The following is a 16,748-nucleotide window of genomic DNA, read 5'->3' as shown; positions in this document are numbered from 1 at the left end:
GAAAAATCCCAGAAAGAGTGGTATTAGACAAAAAAGAAAATGGTAGGTGAGATAAAATAAAAAAAAATACATGTTTCTAAGAGCTGAGAAAAATACACATAAGTAAAAGAAATACAAACGTCAATATGAAATTTGTTTCATTAGCACTTTTAATTAACAAACAGCAAAACATTACCAAAGTGTGTTGCCATTAAGACAAATAAAATAAAATATATACAGAAAAAATAACTAAAATTACTATATAATGTGCCAAAAAAAAAACAAAAAAAACACTGTGTTCCCTAAAGATTAACCCAAAGATTGACAAGATAAACAGTGGACACATTCTGGATACCTGGGAAACCTAAAATGGAGAAAGGCAGCAGACAAGAAACAATCCCCTAAATAAAATACAAATGCATTTGCAAAAACTACCTCCTGTTAGGCGTGATTTAATTCAGGACAGATGCATACCTATATTACCATAAAAAAAAACATGTTTCATAAGTGATACTAGTGATACTGAGAACTTTAAAAGCTTGAGTACACTTCTCTGAGACAAAATAAACTAATTACAACAATACAGAAACAATAGTGAATCAAAGAATGCCACTAGAGGATAACTAATACAAGGTAATTACATCAGAATTTTGGCATTACTCAAACATTAAGAAGCAAAAAAAAAAAAAAAAGATAATAATAATAATACAAGGGAAGACCTGATGAAATAATAAAAATAAAATTAATATTGAAAATTAAAGCTGCAAGAAACAATACTGTTTTCTGTCTTGATTGAAAGGAGCCAACAGTTTCTTACACGTCCAAAGTTAAACAGCGTAAGAATTACAGGTAAAGGAAGCATGCCCTTGTTTAGTTACAGTCTAGAAACAATGATTATATACTGTAGGTCTCTGGTAACCTGAGGAGTCTAGATGGTTCATATCTAATCAGTAATACAGAAATGTATAGAGGCCCAAACCCTCTCAGTTCCTTATAGACAAATAACAGAATGTTATATTTGTCATTTATAAAAAGAGTATTTTACATCTGAGCCTAAATTGATTCTACTTATTTTAGGATAGGTCTCACTGAATATACTAGTCTGGGGTGGAATTTTTTTCGGAGAGAGCCACTTGATGGTATGATTTGTTTAATAGTGAAGGGGGAAAAAAAACCTGAACAATCCTGCTTTATTTATTTATGATGCTTAAGTGCTAAGTACCATTTATAGAATAAGCTTCAATTGGTGGCTGTAGCATAAAACGATCCAAGTGCATTAGTAAGATGGTGATTGATATGTTTTTAGGACATAGGGTGATGCAGTTATACAGCCTAGTTCATTGGTATAGACTGCCAGGCAGTACAGGCAGTATCTTGTGTTGTTTATTAGTACTCCATCAATTTAGGGCCTTGTCCAGGATGTAACAGAAAATGTATAATCCTTTTACAGATACAGATTTATTTTATTTTATGGAGCACCCATTAATTAGAACATATTTTATCTGCAATACAACAATGAATTAATCAATATGAATTAATGAATCCAAAAAAAAAGGTTAAAAAAATAACCTTTTTGGATTGATCATGACTTGGATGACTGAATTTTCACCAAAAAAAAAAAATAAAAAAAAAAATTATTTATTGCAGCAATTGGGACCAAACCAGTTCAGCTTACCTGTGAGGAATGAAAACATAAAAAAAAAAAATGTGTTGACTCAATTTTAATGAAGAGAGTGGTTAAAAAGATAAATCGCTTTACAACATCAGTAGATATAAATCACCGCATTGTACATAAAATAATTAAATATATAAATTCACATTATGCTTCTACAGAGTAATTATTTTTACAGAAGTAATTGCGTGTACTGTACATGATTTTAAAAAAAATATAAAGCGCTTAATTAGCACATACAAGATTGGCTCAATGTCTGAAATGAGAAAATAAGGCAGCAAGCTTCCCTGTTTTGGTAGCCCCCTTATCTTTCTCTGTTGTCAATGGGTTCTGGTTATATTTCCAAAATATTACGTGAACCAGTTCTACAGATCGTTGTGTTTTTAGTGCAAATATGTAATACAGGCCAGTGAGTTGAATTCACAGGGCTTGGACAAAGACATGTTCTACTCGGCAGATTAGAAACCTGAAAAGGTCAAAGGCAAACCGCGGCGATCTCCGAGCTTTTCAAGCAGCACACTGAAAGATTAATATTAATTTGCAACATTAGAAACTGCAGTTTACAATAGAAGAAGTCGTGGTAACGGAACCTGATCTCAAGCAGTAGACATTTAAAGCACGGATTTATGTTTTTTCTCCAACAGTATATCTTAAAAAAAAAAAGAAAAGGGCAGATTAGGCCGGTTTGAATAAATACACACAAGAAATAGGACTATTCCAACCCCACCTAAGGAAATCTGTGCTTCATGTTCCTGGGCTCAAATCAGTGCATGTATGTAGAGAAATCCTATCCGGTTACTGTGCATAAATGTATGTATACCTAACTGTACATGACTGCATGTTCAGCTCAGTGTTCGGCTTTTAGTTAATACTTGTGCAGAAGGTGACGGCCGGGACAGTCTGTTCGGAGCATTCACCCTAATGTGAACTCGAAGTAACTCTGTCAGTACATGTCTCTGTAGATCTCCTGCAGGAGGGGGTGCAGCGACGTGTCCTCCGTTGTCTTGATGTCCTGAACCAGCTGTGCATGCTCCGTTACCAGCTCCCGGAGGTCGGCCAGTTTCTGCAGCAGTCTGGGGAAGAGGAACGCGTCGTCTGGGTGATTGGCCAGCAGGTGGAGCCGTAGAGCCTGGATGATGCTTTCCTGCAGCTGCTCCACCAGAGGCACGTCCACCAGGCCGGGACGGTCTGAGAAGCAACAACGGATGAGTAAGCACCTTTCAGGCGGTTAAAGATGAATTAAAAAGCGCCGCTGGAAGCGTCCTACCCCCACAGCAGATGATGGCCGCTACGAAGAGGGCCAGGTCGCTGTCGTCCAGATCCAGAGAGTTGAAGCGCGTGGCGAACTGGAACTTTGGCTCCATCATGTCGCTGAAAGGCCGCCGGAGGCCTTTGAGGAATTCGCGGGTGATGAAGCCTCCACCGCGTGCCACGAGGAGGCCGTCCTTGTTCATACATGACGCCAGGAGGGTGAAGAGGGTTTCATAAACCGCATATTTCAAAAGAGTCACCTTCAGATGGAAAAACAACAAACAAAAAAAGTGATAACAATGAATTAAACATGAGCTGGCAGCAGAATAAGTTAGAAGTTAAGGATTCCTGCAGCTACCTGATCATTCAAGTCCAGGCTCTGAAAGCCGGGCACAGCTTTGGCGAACTCGGTCAGCTCGGTGACCGTCTCCACCGAGGTGCTCTGGCAGCAGTAGAAAAGCCGCGCCTCAGCCTCCCTCTGCTGGTGCTCCTCGCACGCCATGGCCGGGATTATTTGCCCCGCTCGGAGGTCTCCGTCGGACTCCGCGGACTCCGTCCTTACCATGTGGGCTGCTAACGTCTTCTCGGCAAGCTGAAACGTCTCCATGTCATGGATGACGAAAGGCTGTTCGCGAAGACACAGGAGACACGGTTTGCAAGCTGTGGACAGGACCCGGGTTAAAAGGGATGGTTCGGGATGTTTTAAACGAGGTTCTGTTAAAACGGATATGAGCGACTGGGTGTCGCCGATAACCTTCAGGAACCCTGAACCTGTCAAACGCGCTGAGAGAGGGGACTTTAAAGGCTTCTACACTGCAAAAAGAGAATTAAAATAAGTAAAGTTTTCTTGAAATTAGTCTATTTGCCCTTGATTTGAGCAGGTAAATAACATTATTTGCCAATGGAATGAGTATTTCTATCCCTAAAATAAGATAATTAGACATCCCGAACTTTAAATAAGACGATTGACATCAGTTGTTCCCATTTTAAGTGCAAAAATCTTATTTTTAGTTCTATTTTTGCAGTGTAAGACTTTTAAGTTAAGAGTTATTGCCAGATATACATGTAAAGAACTTTAAAAGGCCAAAAATATTCCTGCCCCTTAATTAAAAAAAAAACATTTTGAAGACTTTTTACACTTTCTTACTTTTATCTTACTTCTGACGGGGAACGCAACGTGTTTCAGGCAGGAGGATGTTCGGTGGTGCATGATCTCTTAAATCTATTTCCTGTGCCAAAAAGCATCAGTTTTTCTATAAACAACCCTCCAAGGGCTCTTCTTAAATAGTATTGATATGCTGTAAAATCGTTTTAAGACGGCAGAAGTCTGTCTTAATCGTTAGCTACTATATATCTTCCCGCTCTAACTAACTTTTATTTACAGTAAATGAAGAAATCAAAGACTTATTTACGACAGGTAGGCTATTAATGCTCAAAACCTTTTAACATAGCCTTACTTTGGAAATCCCAAACTTTTGCCTTTCAGTTGCAACAGAAAGTGTTCAATTTCTTCCTCTTTTTTTTTTACCGGCTTGCTGGTTTTCCCGGTCAGTATGAGGCGCGCTTTTGCTTTGTTCATGGTGAAGTTCTTCATGTAGGCTTCGTGGATCTGTCTGACCAGAATCTTGTGGTCGGCCTTGATGGGATCTTCTTGTTTTGTTTCGACAACTTTATTTTCCTCCTTGAGCTTCAGCTTCTCTGCTTGGGGCATCCGACCGAACCGGATGGCTAGTGGATAAAAGATGAACCGTTAGAGGCTTAGAAATAGTCGTAAAAAAAAAAGCACACAATACAGATCGGATTTTTTTGTAAATGCACGGGCCTAAATAAAGTCACCCCGTTTGTGTCGCCTTCTGTTCTGCATTTCTCTTCTTCAAGGTACTCTGCCGAGCCGCTCATGTGTCAACCTGCTGTAAGGGGTCAGCGTAACAAACCCAATGACCTCTCTGCAGTCAGTGCAAGTGACGGACCAGATGTGGAGCAGTACAGAACCAGCTGCATCGGGACATGCTTCTATAAATAACCGTCGGGGTAGAGGATGTAAAAGCTGGAGCTAAATCACAGAGGGACATGTTCCGCCGCTGTAAAGAGCACATATGAAGATTCTGACTGAAAAACAGATCTCCACACTGTCATCCTACATGATTGCCTTCATAAATCGTGCGGCTATTACATGGGAACATGTTTCTTCACAGCTATGATTTGTAGTGATGGGACCTCCGGTTCTTTGAAGAGACTCGGTCCTTATGGCTCGGATCACTAGAAGGAGCTGGCTGTCGCAGTAGTGACCACTCAGACTTTATTGAAGCTTGAATGTATTTATTAACTAAAACAATGTAAAAATGTTTGTAAAAGACTTATGAATGAAAAATACCCACATTGTTTATTTATATTAAGTACTTGCTTATGTGCTTATGTACTGTAGCCTCTCTTAGACACCAGCGGGTTATTTGGGGAATGAGCTCAATATGAGATTTTGACCCAGCAAAATACATTCTGCCTTTGTATTACGGATGTAATCAAAATCCATCCGAATTTCACTGCATTTCCTGCAATGGTTAATTTTGTAACCCTTTCTGCATGTTGTCTCTGCAGCAGTTGTTCTCTGTCACATGTACATGTCACTACGGTACGCCACAAGGGCCAAAAGCGCATTACCTTTCACGTGTTGGAACATTTCCCGTGCATTAGATAAGCACTACTTGTTTCACCTGAAAACAATGCCACAAAAACATACATGTTGCAGACGTGTGAGAAGTCCTGTGCTTTTGGCCCGTGTGTCTATAGCAGCGATGTGGATATACAGGCGCAACAACGCAGCCTGAAGCGACTCAGCACTCATTTCAAAGAACCGGCTCTTAGAGACGCTTTGTTAGCGACCAACATACGGCAAAGCGTTGCTTCCAAGCACACTTAGGGGAAAATCCTGATCTACCCACTTTATGTAGACGGCCCACTTCAACATAAAGGTGGCCTGATAAGAGTTTTTCTTATGCTGGTGTCGACTTTCAAAATGAAACGTCTTTTAAAATCATGGCAAATATTTTATTTTATATTTCTATATTTAATCTTTGAATCGTTAATTAGTTAACCTGGGTTCAGACATTCGTCAACCTCTTCAGATTATCTTGGTTTACTGAGAAAGGTTTTGATCGTGATGTAACTGTGCTTTTAAATTTTTTTTTTTATTACATCCATAATTTCCATGAGGAAATACACATAATAGGTCAATTACAGTTCTAACAGGGTTTTTATCTATACATGTTGATCATTGTTTTCATTTTGATACATTTGCTGAAGCAAAATATAGAAAATAACCCATCATTTATTTGCAGTTTTCAAATGATTAGTTACTTAGTTATTAGCAAGGCTATCTGCAGTTGTCCATTTAAAGGCTTGATCACACGGCAGGGTAATGTGGCCGATTTTTGTCCCGATCTTCCCCTTCCTACAGGCCACGACTATCGTTGTGTGTCTTAAAATAATCTTAAGCGATAGTTCTGCCGTGTGTGGTGTGTTAAGAGTGATCGGGTCCACTCTGTGGAACGCCTGTACCGCTCTGACTTCAAATCGGGGATGTTCATCATGTTGAATTGCCTTGCCCCGATATCCTAGCACGTGTCGTGTCCCCCGAGGACAAACGAGCTGAGAAAGGGGGACTTTCTCAGCTCCTATTACTCCGATGAATGTGACGTGTAAGCAAATCAGAAAGCAAGGTGAGGGAAACCCGGAGGAAAAAAAAAAAAAAAAAGATAACTCACCTCCATATCATAGTGGAGCAAAAGTTTGCATTGTCTCCACTTATTTAACCAACGTCTTTTCTTTTTATAATGTTTTTTCTCTGTTAAAATCAGTCCACAGACTATCGCCATTCTTCTTCCTGGTCGTCCATGTTTATTTACTCTGTACCCACATTTCATTCTGAGAGGTTTTGCAAGATTTCCCGTTTAATATTTGATCGATCCGGAGGGAAATGTGTTCTCGTGTGATGTCTGACTGGACACAACACACACAGGTCTCTCGGGCTTTGAACATCGCCCGACTATTTTAAAATCCTGCCGCGAGGACCAGCCTTAGGAGGAGCAGCTCAACGGTAGATTTAAACGGCATTGCCAGAGAAATGTGTGCAGTGAACAGATTTAGGACAAGCGTTACCGTTATGGGACATCCCCACAGACAGACACTTCTGGAACCTGCAGTACTGGCATTTGTTTCGATTCTTCTTCAGGACTTTACAGTTGCGTTCACACTTGTCGTATTCCAGCTTTAATCTGATGGTCCTCCGGAAGAAACCCTGATCGAGACACAAAGAAATTTGCCGCTTAGCCTCATCTGAAAATGAGCTCATACACATCGATATATTACACACACACACAAACTTAAAAAAGCTCTTCCAGCTTCTGCATGGAAAAAAGAGCCTCTAATCTGGATTGCCCTGATGAGAACTTTTAAACAGATTTAATTTTGCTTAAATTTTTGCTAAAGCAGATACATAAAGGGTTGTTGTTGTTTTTTTTTTGTTAATTTTCAGTTTTGTGTGGTGATTTTTTTCTTTCAATGTTAGTCAACCCAATAAGGTTCAGCTGTGTAAAGCATTAACAAAAGCTAGTCTTCAGCTTACAATGTTTTACAGAGTTAAGCAAGATTTGTCCTTTTTTTTTAGCATCAGGGAAACAAAGTGGTAAAGGTGAATTTGGCCTGATAAAAAAAAGTATTTCCTACAGAGGTGCAATGTTCTTCATTATGTCATTATGAAACAAATTTGGATTTACTATAGTTTTGAATCAATTAAAAGCTTGCATCAAGCTGGAAATCAAACATTAGCAAAGCGGCACATAATTATTAAAAGGAATGAAAATGATACAAAATTTCTATATCTGAGAAAGTATACATAGCATCTGGTATTTTCCAGCATCAAGCTGGTTTTCTTCCAGGATTTCCCTGTATCTAACTGCAAAGTCATCTCCCACAACATAATACTGCCACTACCATGTTTCACTGAGGGGGATCCTGTGTTCAGGTTGATGTGTGGAGTTAGTTTTCTGCTAGACACAGCATTTTGGAGGCCAAAAAGTCCACAAATATGCATGGACAACTTCATTTCAGGTACCAGGTATCACTTTACCTTTATTTCATCCATGCATACGGAAACATTTTCATCCTCCATCAAGTTCATTTAAAGGGACTATCTACTATCCATCATTGAAAAGTTTAAGGATAATTTAACAAATCCCTTCTTAGTGCAATATGGTACCCATCTTCTCAGAAATACCTACAACATACCTGCAGCATCAACTTTTCTATCCATTTGATCCTCTTTTGAACTGCAGGCACCGAAACCAAAGTGGTAAAAAAAAAAAAAGCAGTAAACAACAATCTTTCTGAGGAAGGTCCCTGATTGGGCGAGACAGGATACAACCCTCCAACACTCGCTCCCGGCTCCGAGCCAACACAAGCAAACAGATGTCACACATGTGCCAAAACATGTGATCCTCTGATTTACCCTCACCCGCACACATCAATGAAACATCAGCCGGGACACTCTGCAACCCTCACTGTCAAGTAGGGAAAAATGAATTTTCTGGCAGTGCATCTGGAGCCACATGGTCATAAAAAACACACCAGCCATCATCCTGCACAACATCTTGGCTGCATTTATGCTGAGGAGCAGTTTTGGCACGTTGCTATTAGAGGTTATTATGTGTCACATATCACGTTTTTTGTGTCGTTTTTTTAACCAGAACCATCTGGTTTTGTGGGAGAACTGGGTGAAATCTTCGTGAACGCAGTTAAAGGAGAAGGCCAAAACATAAAGTTCACCATATGATAGGTATTAGAAAAGCAGTACATGACAGCAGAGCTGGGTAAGGGGAGGGTAAACGTGTGGTTGTGCAAATATACTTGTCTATGACTGGAGGAACAGAGAAACTCAGAGACAAGTAGGGAAATTTTGCATGTAGAGTAAAGAAAACTTTCCGATTTAAGGTTCAATGTTCCTCTAGCAAATTTCTTATGGACGAAAAGCACCATAACGGAATGCTAAACACATTTTAGTTCCTTAATGTAATAGACCTTACTACGGATCTGAGTTTCTTCTGATATAGTAGGCACAAACTTAAGCCAGAGAACCACACTTTTAGAGGAGAGAACCCCCATGTTCCCTGTGAGGAGAGAGCTACCCTTTTGAAAGCGAGGTGATGGAAAAAGATCCAGAGAGCATGCAGGATTTTTCCACGCTGGCCCAATATCAGCCTGGGAATGCAGGAGCAAAGGGCCTTCAGAGTTCACGTCTAACAGGTTCAGGTTCCACGTCACCACGTGCCAAATTTGGCGCAGCAGCCCTTTGACATAGTGGATTACTGGGCCAGCATAGGCAGCTGCTCTGACGACAAGATAAGCATTATTGGAGGAGGTGAGTCATACGCCTGCCTATTAAAGGGGAAATATATCAAGTCAAAGTTAAAGTCAACCAATTAACATCGTAAACAAAGATCAGCAAAACCTGATGCAGGAAATAAATAAGGCTGAGGATGGTGCACCACAGTTTATCTTGTATTGAACCAGAGGAGGGGAGTCCGGCTTCAGGAAAGTAAAAGCCCTGCCTGGTTTTCCTTCATCCTGTTCACTTAACCAGATTTTAATCCCCGTCTATGCCGTAGAGCTAAATGCACATGGTTGGAACTAATCTCTGGACCGGCTTTTTACTTTCTGAACCTGGGTCCCCACCTCTGAAAACCACTGAATGACAGCCTATATGAGGGCCATGGTGCAGAGCTAAAACAGGTATAAGGGAAATCCCAGAGCCATGCCTTAAGCATATTGCACCAAGTCCTTTAGTTGCAAATATTTTATAGAATTTCTTAGGGATGTCAATAATTGTTTCTCAGATGATATTGTAAAAGGGAAAAAAGAAAAGAAAAACTACTTTATTTCCTAATGTTTTTTTTTTCCTCTGAATAAATGTGACCAAATCAAAGGTTGGATCGTTTAAAATGTGTCAATTTGAGACTATTTGGCTTTTAGATATCTCTACCCATGTAGTATAAATAAATATGGAAGCTGTTATAATTTTTGCCGCAGATCTGACAAATTTGTATTGTGTAACCAACACAACATTGAGCAAAAGCTAAACAAATGGATAACAATTGTGAAACATCAATTTCCTGTCTGTGCCTATCTCCTCTGTAGTAAATTGGTTTGAGAAGGAAAAAGCAGTCCACAGAAAAAAAAAAAAAAAAGTTATTACATTGTTTCTGGGTTTTTTTTTGCACATTATGGTTGATGATGATGATGATAAGGACAAAAGTTGAAAAAGACATGGAAAATCGGCACACGCAGCATTGGATTAAAAACAAATAGCAGTTTATTTAAGGTATTTTGTTCTACGTCAAAGTCACATGACCAGACATATCTGCGCTAGTTTTACACACACTCGAGCGGGGATCTAATGACGGCAGCTCACGGTCCGTTACACAATGTTCTCTGTGTTAAAGCTTATTAAATGACCACACTTAGGCTTCTTGCTGAGCTAAACTATCAGCGCCGTAGACTGTTCCCCACGTATGTGAGAGAGGTCACAAGAGAACCAAGGGTGCCACGTCACCCACCTCACATGACCCGGCTGCCTCCGTGCCTCAGAAACTTTCCACTTGGCCTCGAGGTCAGACACCTCTGCAGGCCGCGACTGCCATGTGTTTGGATGACGCATGTTATCCTTCTTTGCGCTTGTGTACAAATGCTTTATAATGTTTGTACCATTTTTTTTCTCTCTCTGCAATGTCGTTTGCTGAAACTAATCCTACGTTCTGTATTTCTTACCTTGCAGCCCTCACATGCATGCACGCCATAGTGAAAGCCTGAAGCTTTGTCTGAGCACACCCTGCACTCGAGGTTAAGGGGGCTACTACCCTCATCTGGACAAAGCGATGCGCCACACACCCCAGACAAAGGACTGGAGGCCGGAGTTAGCGTATCTATAAAAGAGAGCAGAGAAAAGGGATTTTCTAGAAAAAGTTTTGATCCAATTTCATGGATAATATAATAAAAATTGTAGCTTTTAAGGAATAGTTTGACTGTGTAATAATAAACACTTTTCTGGTGAAAATTAAACCAGCAGCCAGTTAGCGTAGCGCATATTACTAGCTTTCATTTTACTTTGTTTTTATAACATAAACACACAATTTGGCATCTGGACTTTGAATTTCACTTAAAATGAGTAACAAGTTATTTGAATGGGGATCTAATGACTTTCCAATGGTCTAAATGTCTTTATGAATTTCTGTGAGCTCATCAACTCTCACACTTTGATCAATGTTAGCTTAACAGTTAGCATAAACATCTAAAAAAAAACATCAATCTTGGCATGCTCAATTTGTTCTAAGAAATCAGATTTTCAAGTTTCAAGTTAAAGAAAAATTCAACTAGGATGCATCCTGAAACCTGAGTTTCAGTTTGGAAAGTTGAATTTACCTCAAAAAAATGTAAATAGCTAAAGCTAAATAAGCGCTAGATTTTTAACTTAAAAGTGGCTTTTCATCTCTATGCATCTCTTTTAATCTTTGTCCTTCAAATCCAGTGCTCTTACAATTGTATAAATGTTATTTCTAGTCCCAAAATGTACAAAACAACAAATATGACAGGGAAACAGATGCGGATGACTGGGAGAGATGGATTTAATAAATCAAGATGTGTTCTATTTTCCAGGCATTTTCAATATTCCTGGAGACACTGCATTAAGTGAATTAATGTCTGCATGTAGCTTTCTCCACTATATCTAAAAGATTTTTAGTTTTTGCCAAAGATTGCAGCAACAACACAACAGAGACACAGTGTTGAACTTCTAATCTCCTTTATCAGTCCATGAGTATTACAAAGCATAACCGTTAGTCCTGCAATGATGGCCATATTAGATTCTGGATCTTTAAAAGAACAATAATACTGACACCTAGTGTTGCAAATTGGAACAACGAATGCCTTCAGAGAGAACAGCCATTCCCTCAACGGTCCATTGCTGTTGTGAATTTTTACTTCCACAGAATAGGCAAAATATCAAAATGATGCGCTTGGTTTTGGGAACCCTGGGAACTCCCTATGATTGGCTCAGGAACCAGGAAGTAAAGACCGGCTACACACTGCACCGAAGTAGTTCTGGACCGTACCTCTAGGTTTGAAAGGCAAAAAACGTGACTAAGAATGGAATATTACTTCCATCCTGGGTGACAAATGAGAATGATTTTGGGTAATTTTGCAGTAAATTTCTTACTTATTGCACCTTTAAGCTTTGAGCTTGCATTTGGTTAGCTCTTTACACCATTACTCACCCAGTGTGATAGAGTTATTGGACCCAGAACCAGAGTTTTCGTACTCCGGGAAATCAAATCCCAGTGAGTCATCTTCTATTGACTGGGAAAAGTCAGGAAGATTCCCCATCAGGTCTGCACACAGTGGACTGTCCAGGAGGGATTCCCCAAGAGGGGATGGAGGACTGTAGAGATCAATTGCCATGTTGGAGACCGGTGATCCAAACTTATAGGGATTACCCATTATTCTCCAGACTGTAACAGAAAGGCAGGAGAAGCAGGGTTAAACAAGACCCTAATTCAGAGAAAGTCAACATTTTAAAACATCAGTTGGTCAACATTAATGTCTTGGGAAGGAGGATAAACCTCGTGACCGGGCCATCATCACTTTGAAGCCAAAGGGCTTTTTAATAGAGTAAATGTTGATAGTGCAGGTCTAGTTAAACTGGCACGGACGCAAGAACCCAGCTAAACATTGAGCAGCTCATCACACTGCCTTTATCACTCATCTGATTCGAAGGTAAATAAACCACTCTATCACTTATACACTGCAAAAATGGGAACTAAAGGTAAGTAAAAATGTCTTGAAATTAGTGTATTTTTCCTTGATTTGAGGAGCTAAATAAAACTATTTGCCAATGGAATGAGTATTTTTACCCCTAAAATAAGATAATTAGATATCCTGCACTTGAAATCAGACGATGGAGATGAATTGTTCCTATTTTAAGTGCAAAAATCTTATTCCATTGGCAAATAGTCTTATTTACCTGCTCTAATTAAGGAAGAATACAATGGTTTCAAGAAAATTTCACTTACTTTTAGTTCCCTTTTTGCAGTGTATGATGTATACGAAGCGCGACTCATCAAATTAGGTGAGGTTTTTTGACAAAGCTTCTGGTTAGAGGGGCTTATATTACTCTGAGCTACCTCTGTAATTATGCTGCTATAGGCTTAGGCTGCTGGCGGCCATCAGGATCTATTTCTCTCACTCTGCTGAGTTCTCCTACTGCTCTCCAATTTGCATTGCTTGTTGTCATTTCAGCTTTTAACTTTTTGCTCTCTGTCATTTTTTTCTTCACAGTAGCTACACCTGGTCTGGCGTTCTGTTAGCTGTGACATCATCCAGGGGAGACAGATCATCCGCTATTACCATACAATGTAGAAAAGATTTGTGTAACATCAACATCGACTGAGACGATGCCAAACAGGAAAGAAGCGTCTGGAACCGCTCAAACACATACAGCAACTGTGCATGTTCACCATGTTCTTATGTGTCACATCTGTGTAACCTTAGCAACATATAACATAAGCGACTAAATTTGTTCCGTCAGACACACAAGTCAGGCAACCAGATTTGACTGACTGGTTGTGATGGCAGGCTGGGGATAAATCACAAGGCTTTAAGTTAGTAAAATCTTTAAATCGGTGTGTCAGCAGCAGCTCATTGTCCATCCATTCACTGATTCTCGTTACCTGCTTAATCCTGTTCAGGGTCACAAACGAGCTGGTCTTGATCTTCCTCACAAAACATGCTCTCCAACCTCCTGTAATACAAGGGAACAGAGATGTAACTAATGTCGTGGTATGAATATATATGGAAATCTGACTAGAAAAAAAAGCTATAAAAAAAAAAAAGTAAAAATAAAACAGTGACAGAAGAATTTCAGTTTACAGATCTGATGAACAGACGCTTTTAACGAACGACCGCTGGAAACCGCCGATTGGGTGAAATCACGTCTGCATGTGGCGAAACACGCTGCCTCTTTGGACTCTTGTGGTGACACGTTGACAACGTGACTGATCAAAGCAGGCTTGTTCTTGTTTGTCTAGTCCCCGTGTTGCAGCGCTTCAGGGGAACAAGTCCCGACAGAGCGCTAGAGTTGGGTAAAAGGGGAACGAGAACGTGCGTCTGTGATCGCGGGAGTCGTCAGAGCATCGCAGAATACACGATGTATGGAGGATATGGCGTAAGCCGCAGTGAGACAGCTGACGGTGAGCCAAGAGGCTTTGACGGGAAGAATCTCCCCCTCTGACTGAGTGATGCCTCTGGCTGTCAGCAGAGCTTTCCCAATGGCTATGTCTGGAAGCAAGTTCATCGAGTTTGTGATATTACCCGTTTGGTCAGCTTTCACACAGAAGAGGTTCAAGCTAACCAATCAGAGCTCAGTCTTCTAAAAGGAGTTGAGCGGTGACTGACATGAGTTGAGCTACTGCTACTGTGCTGTGGTCTGTCCTACCCTAGCTAGAAAAGGACAGCCCTGCAGAGGACAGTGAAGGGTGATGAGAAGCTGGTTATTTCACCTCTCACCATTTCACAATTTGTATAGTTTGTGTTGCTTTGTACCCATTTTTTCCCCTCCTGATTACAAAGTTGGGCCTTCTGGAACAGGATACTATCAACAAGTCATTCACCGTTTCATGCTTTTACAGCTTTAGTTGTTGGATATCAGATTTTTGGGTTACAGAATGGAGCTGTATGCGGTGCCTCTACGTCGATTTTTCAGAACCGCTTTAGTAGCTGACAAATTTGGACACGTCAACACCATTCTACACCATTTCCTTTGGGACAATAAAGTTAATCTATCTATCTATCTAGTCTACCAGCAACAAGTGTGACATGTAGAGGATAGTGAGGGGAGCTGAGGAGGTCAGGTTACGTGACCCTGTGTGGTGCTGTTCATTTTACCCCTGTGTCGTTTTGTCATTTTTTGTTTTTTACATGCAGCTAATTAGTTGGGTCTGAACTGGAGCTCTTTGCAGCAGGGAGTTTCAGGTGATTCAATTCTTCCAGGGAGACCTACTTTGACAACCGGTCATTTAAGAGCCATTTTAGATTTATCAGCAATTGTAATCTTTAACAATCCATAAGGCTCAGATGGCCCAAAAAAAAAAAAGAGAGAGAGCCGAACCCTAGTACAAAGAAATACGGTGTAATACAAAGTATTGAAAAATAATGAGTTTTGCTCATCATGATGACTATTTATTGCCCTAATTCATTCAACACTCTACTATAAGGAGTAATAAACTGATATGCCAGGATTTCAGAGCACTGATAAGTAGGAAGAGACAAAATGTGGACGCATAAGTACAGAATGAAGGTATTTAAATTGGCAAAATTAAAAAAAAAGCCTACCCTACTCTCTGACCATTTGTTTCATACCCACAGTAGGAGAGAGGCTCTGAACAATGATGCTTGTTTTATATATTTTGTTTCTCATCTGCGTTTTCTATTGCATGCTTACTTAATGAATTCTATAGTATAAATGAAAATAGGGAATAAAGGTCAACACCTTCAAGGTCTCTCTGTGCTGCAGTATTATTAAACAAGCCACCAGCTGAGTTTGGGACCACGCTGAGGGAACTTAACTTCCCATCTTCGGGATGACCCTCAGCTGCCTACATTTCCTCATCAGCTCAGAAGGCCATTGTGTTTGAACTCCCCTGAGGAACACCAATCCCAGCGTGCTCTATCTTTAGAGCCGCAGGAGAAGTGGAAACAGAAGCTGTGGTGGCTGACGCCTGCCGCACTCAACAAAGCATGTTACCAGATGACACGAAGGATACAACTGATCTCAGCATAGGATCACTAGATATTCATGGAGGAGAAAACCTTTCTACGTTTTTGACCTCTCCTAAATCTAGCTCTCTATATGTTTTTTTTTTTTTTTTTTTTTTTTTTTTGCTTATATTAATATTAATTTTAGGCTTGTTGGAGTGTTCAGCCCAAAGTCAGAAACTGGTCTCGGTTAGCAGCAAAGATCAGAATCAACGCAACACATTCAAATAATAGCACAAATGCAGTTTTAACAACGGAGTTCAAAATTACCTGCGCCCCTGCCACTCGAAGCATTTCCAGATTGTGTTGAAAGTTTTTCCGAGACTAGATGAGAGGGGAGGGAGGTGTTTTTGGTCCTGTGACCGGCTCAGTTGGGACCTTGACGCGTTGCCGACTCCCCCCACCCCTCCTCTCTCCAACGTCACAAGCTGCGTCTCCTGTGCGGGGAAGGCCACGCCCCCCGACACACCTATAGATCCAACCAATCAGACCGGGCGAATCAAAGAGCAGACGCTGCTCATAGGCCCGGACCGCAGCTAAATTAAACATGATCTATGCATTCAATTAATCGTAGCAGTGATATTTAGTATAGCAGGCTCAAACTGCCAAAATTCAATCAACAATAAATACATAAAACAAATGTTATTGCATATAATTGTCAAATTTAATTAAACCAGAAATAAAGAGATTAAAAAAATGGTAAATATGGAGGGCTAAAGGTACAAAACTTCAACAAATATATCATTACTTAAACCCAAGGGTTCAATAATTTACTAAAATTATAATTAAACACATAATATCAATAGATGCACAAGTACAATTTTTTAATTTACAAAAGCATATATACTTATTTCACTATCTAATTAGGTTTTGGTCATTTTTTAAAAAGCCATCCATTAAATTAAAGTGAGCTGGTTGACAAGCCATAGCTACAGTTTTAAATATTTAGAGGTACATTGTGCAAAATAAATACAAAAACAACAAATGCGTT

General features: G+C 40.0%; 1 protein-coding gene across 3 annotated transcripts; it reads right to left on the bottom strand.

Annotated features, from left to right (window-relative positions):
• Positions 1–1,613: 1,613 nt before the first annotated feature.
• On the bottom strand, positions 1,614–16,363 carry pparaa (peroxisome proliferator-activated receptor alpha a). Of its 3 annotated transcripts, none has more exons than XM_012873528.3 (9): positions 16,028–16,363; positions 13,675–13,745; positions 12,223–12,456; positions 10,721–10,875; positions 7,058–7,196; positions 4,431–4,630; positions 3,261–3,527; positions 2,919–3,162; positions 1,614–2,839 (listed from the first exon to the last, which is right to left on the bottom strand). In XM_012873528.3, exons 3-9 carry the CDS (start codon positions 12,443–12,445, stop codon positions 2,595–2,597), a joined length of 1,473 nt encoding a protein of 490 aa, XP_012728982.2. In that variant the 5' UTR covers positions 12,446–12,456; positions 13,675–13,745; positions 16,028–16,363; the 3' UTR covers positions 1,614–2,594. The 3 variants fall into 3 exon arrangements, with proteins under 3 accessions (XP_012728982.2, XP_012728983.2, XP_021177723.2); XM_012873529.3 differs by lacking the exon at positions 16,028–16,363 and adding an exon at positions 13,874–14,400 and having other exon boundaries at positions 2,595–2,839; XM_021322048.2 differs by lacking the exons at positions 10,721–10,875; positions 13,675–13,745; positions 16,028–16,363 and having other exon boundaries at positions 2,595–2,839; positions 12,223–12,410.
• Between the last annotated feature and the right edge of the window lie 385 nt (positions 16,364–16,748).

This window comes from Fundulus heteroclitus, chromosome 17 (genome assembly GCF_011125445.2).
Source record: "Fundulus heteroclitus isolate FHET01 chromosome 17, MU-UCD_Fhet_4.1, whole genome shotgun sequence".
NCBI classification, from domain to species: domain Eukaryota; kingdom Metazoa; phylum Chordata; class Actinopteri; order Cyprinodontiformes; family Fundulidae; genus Fundulus; species Fundulus heteroclitus.
Note: the sequence above shows the minus strand (reverse complement) of the source record. Positions and strands in the feature narration are given on the sequence as shown.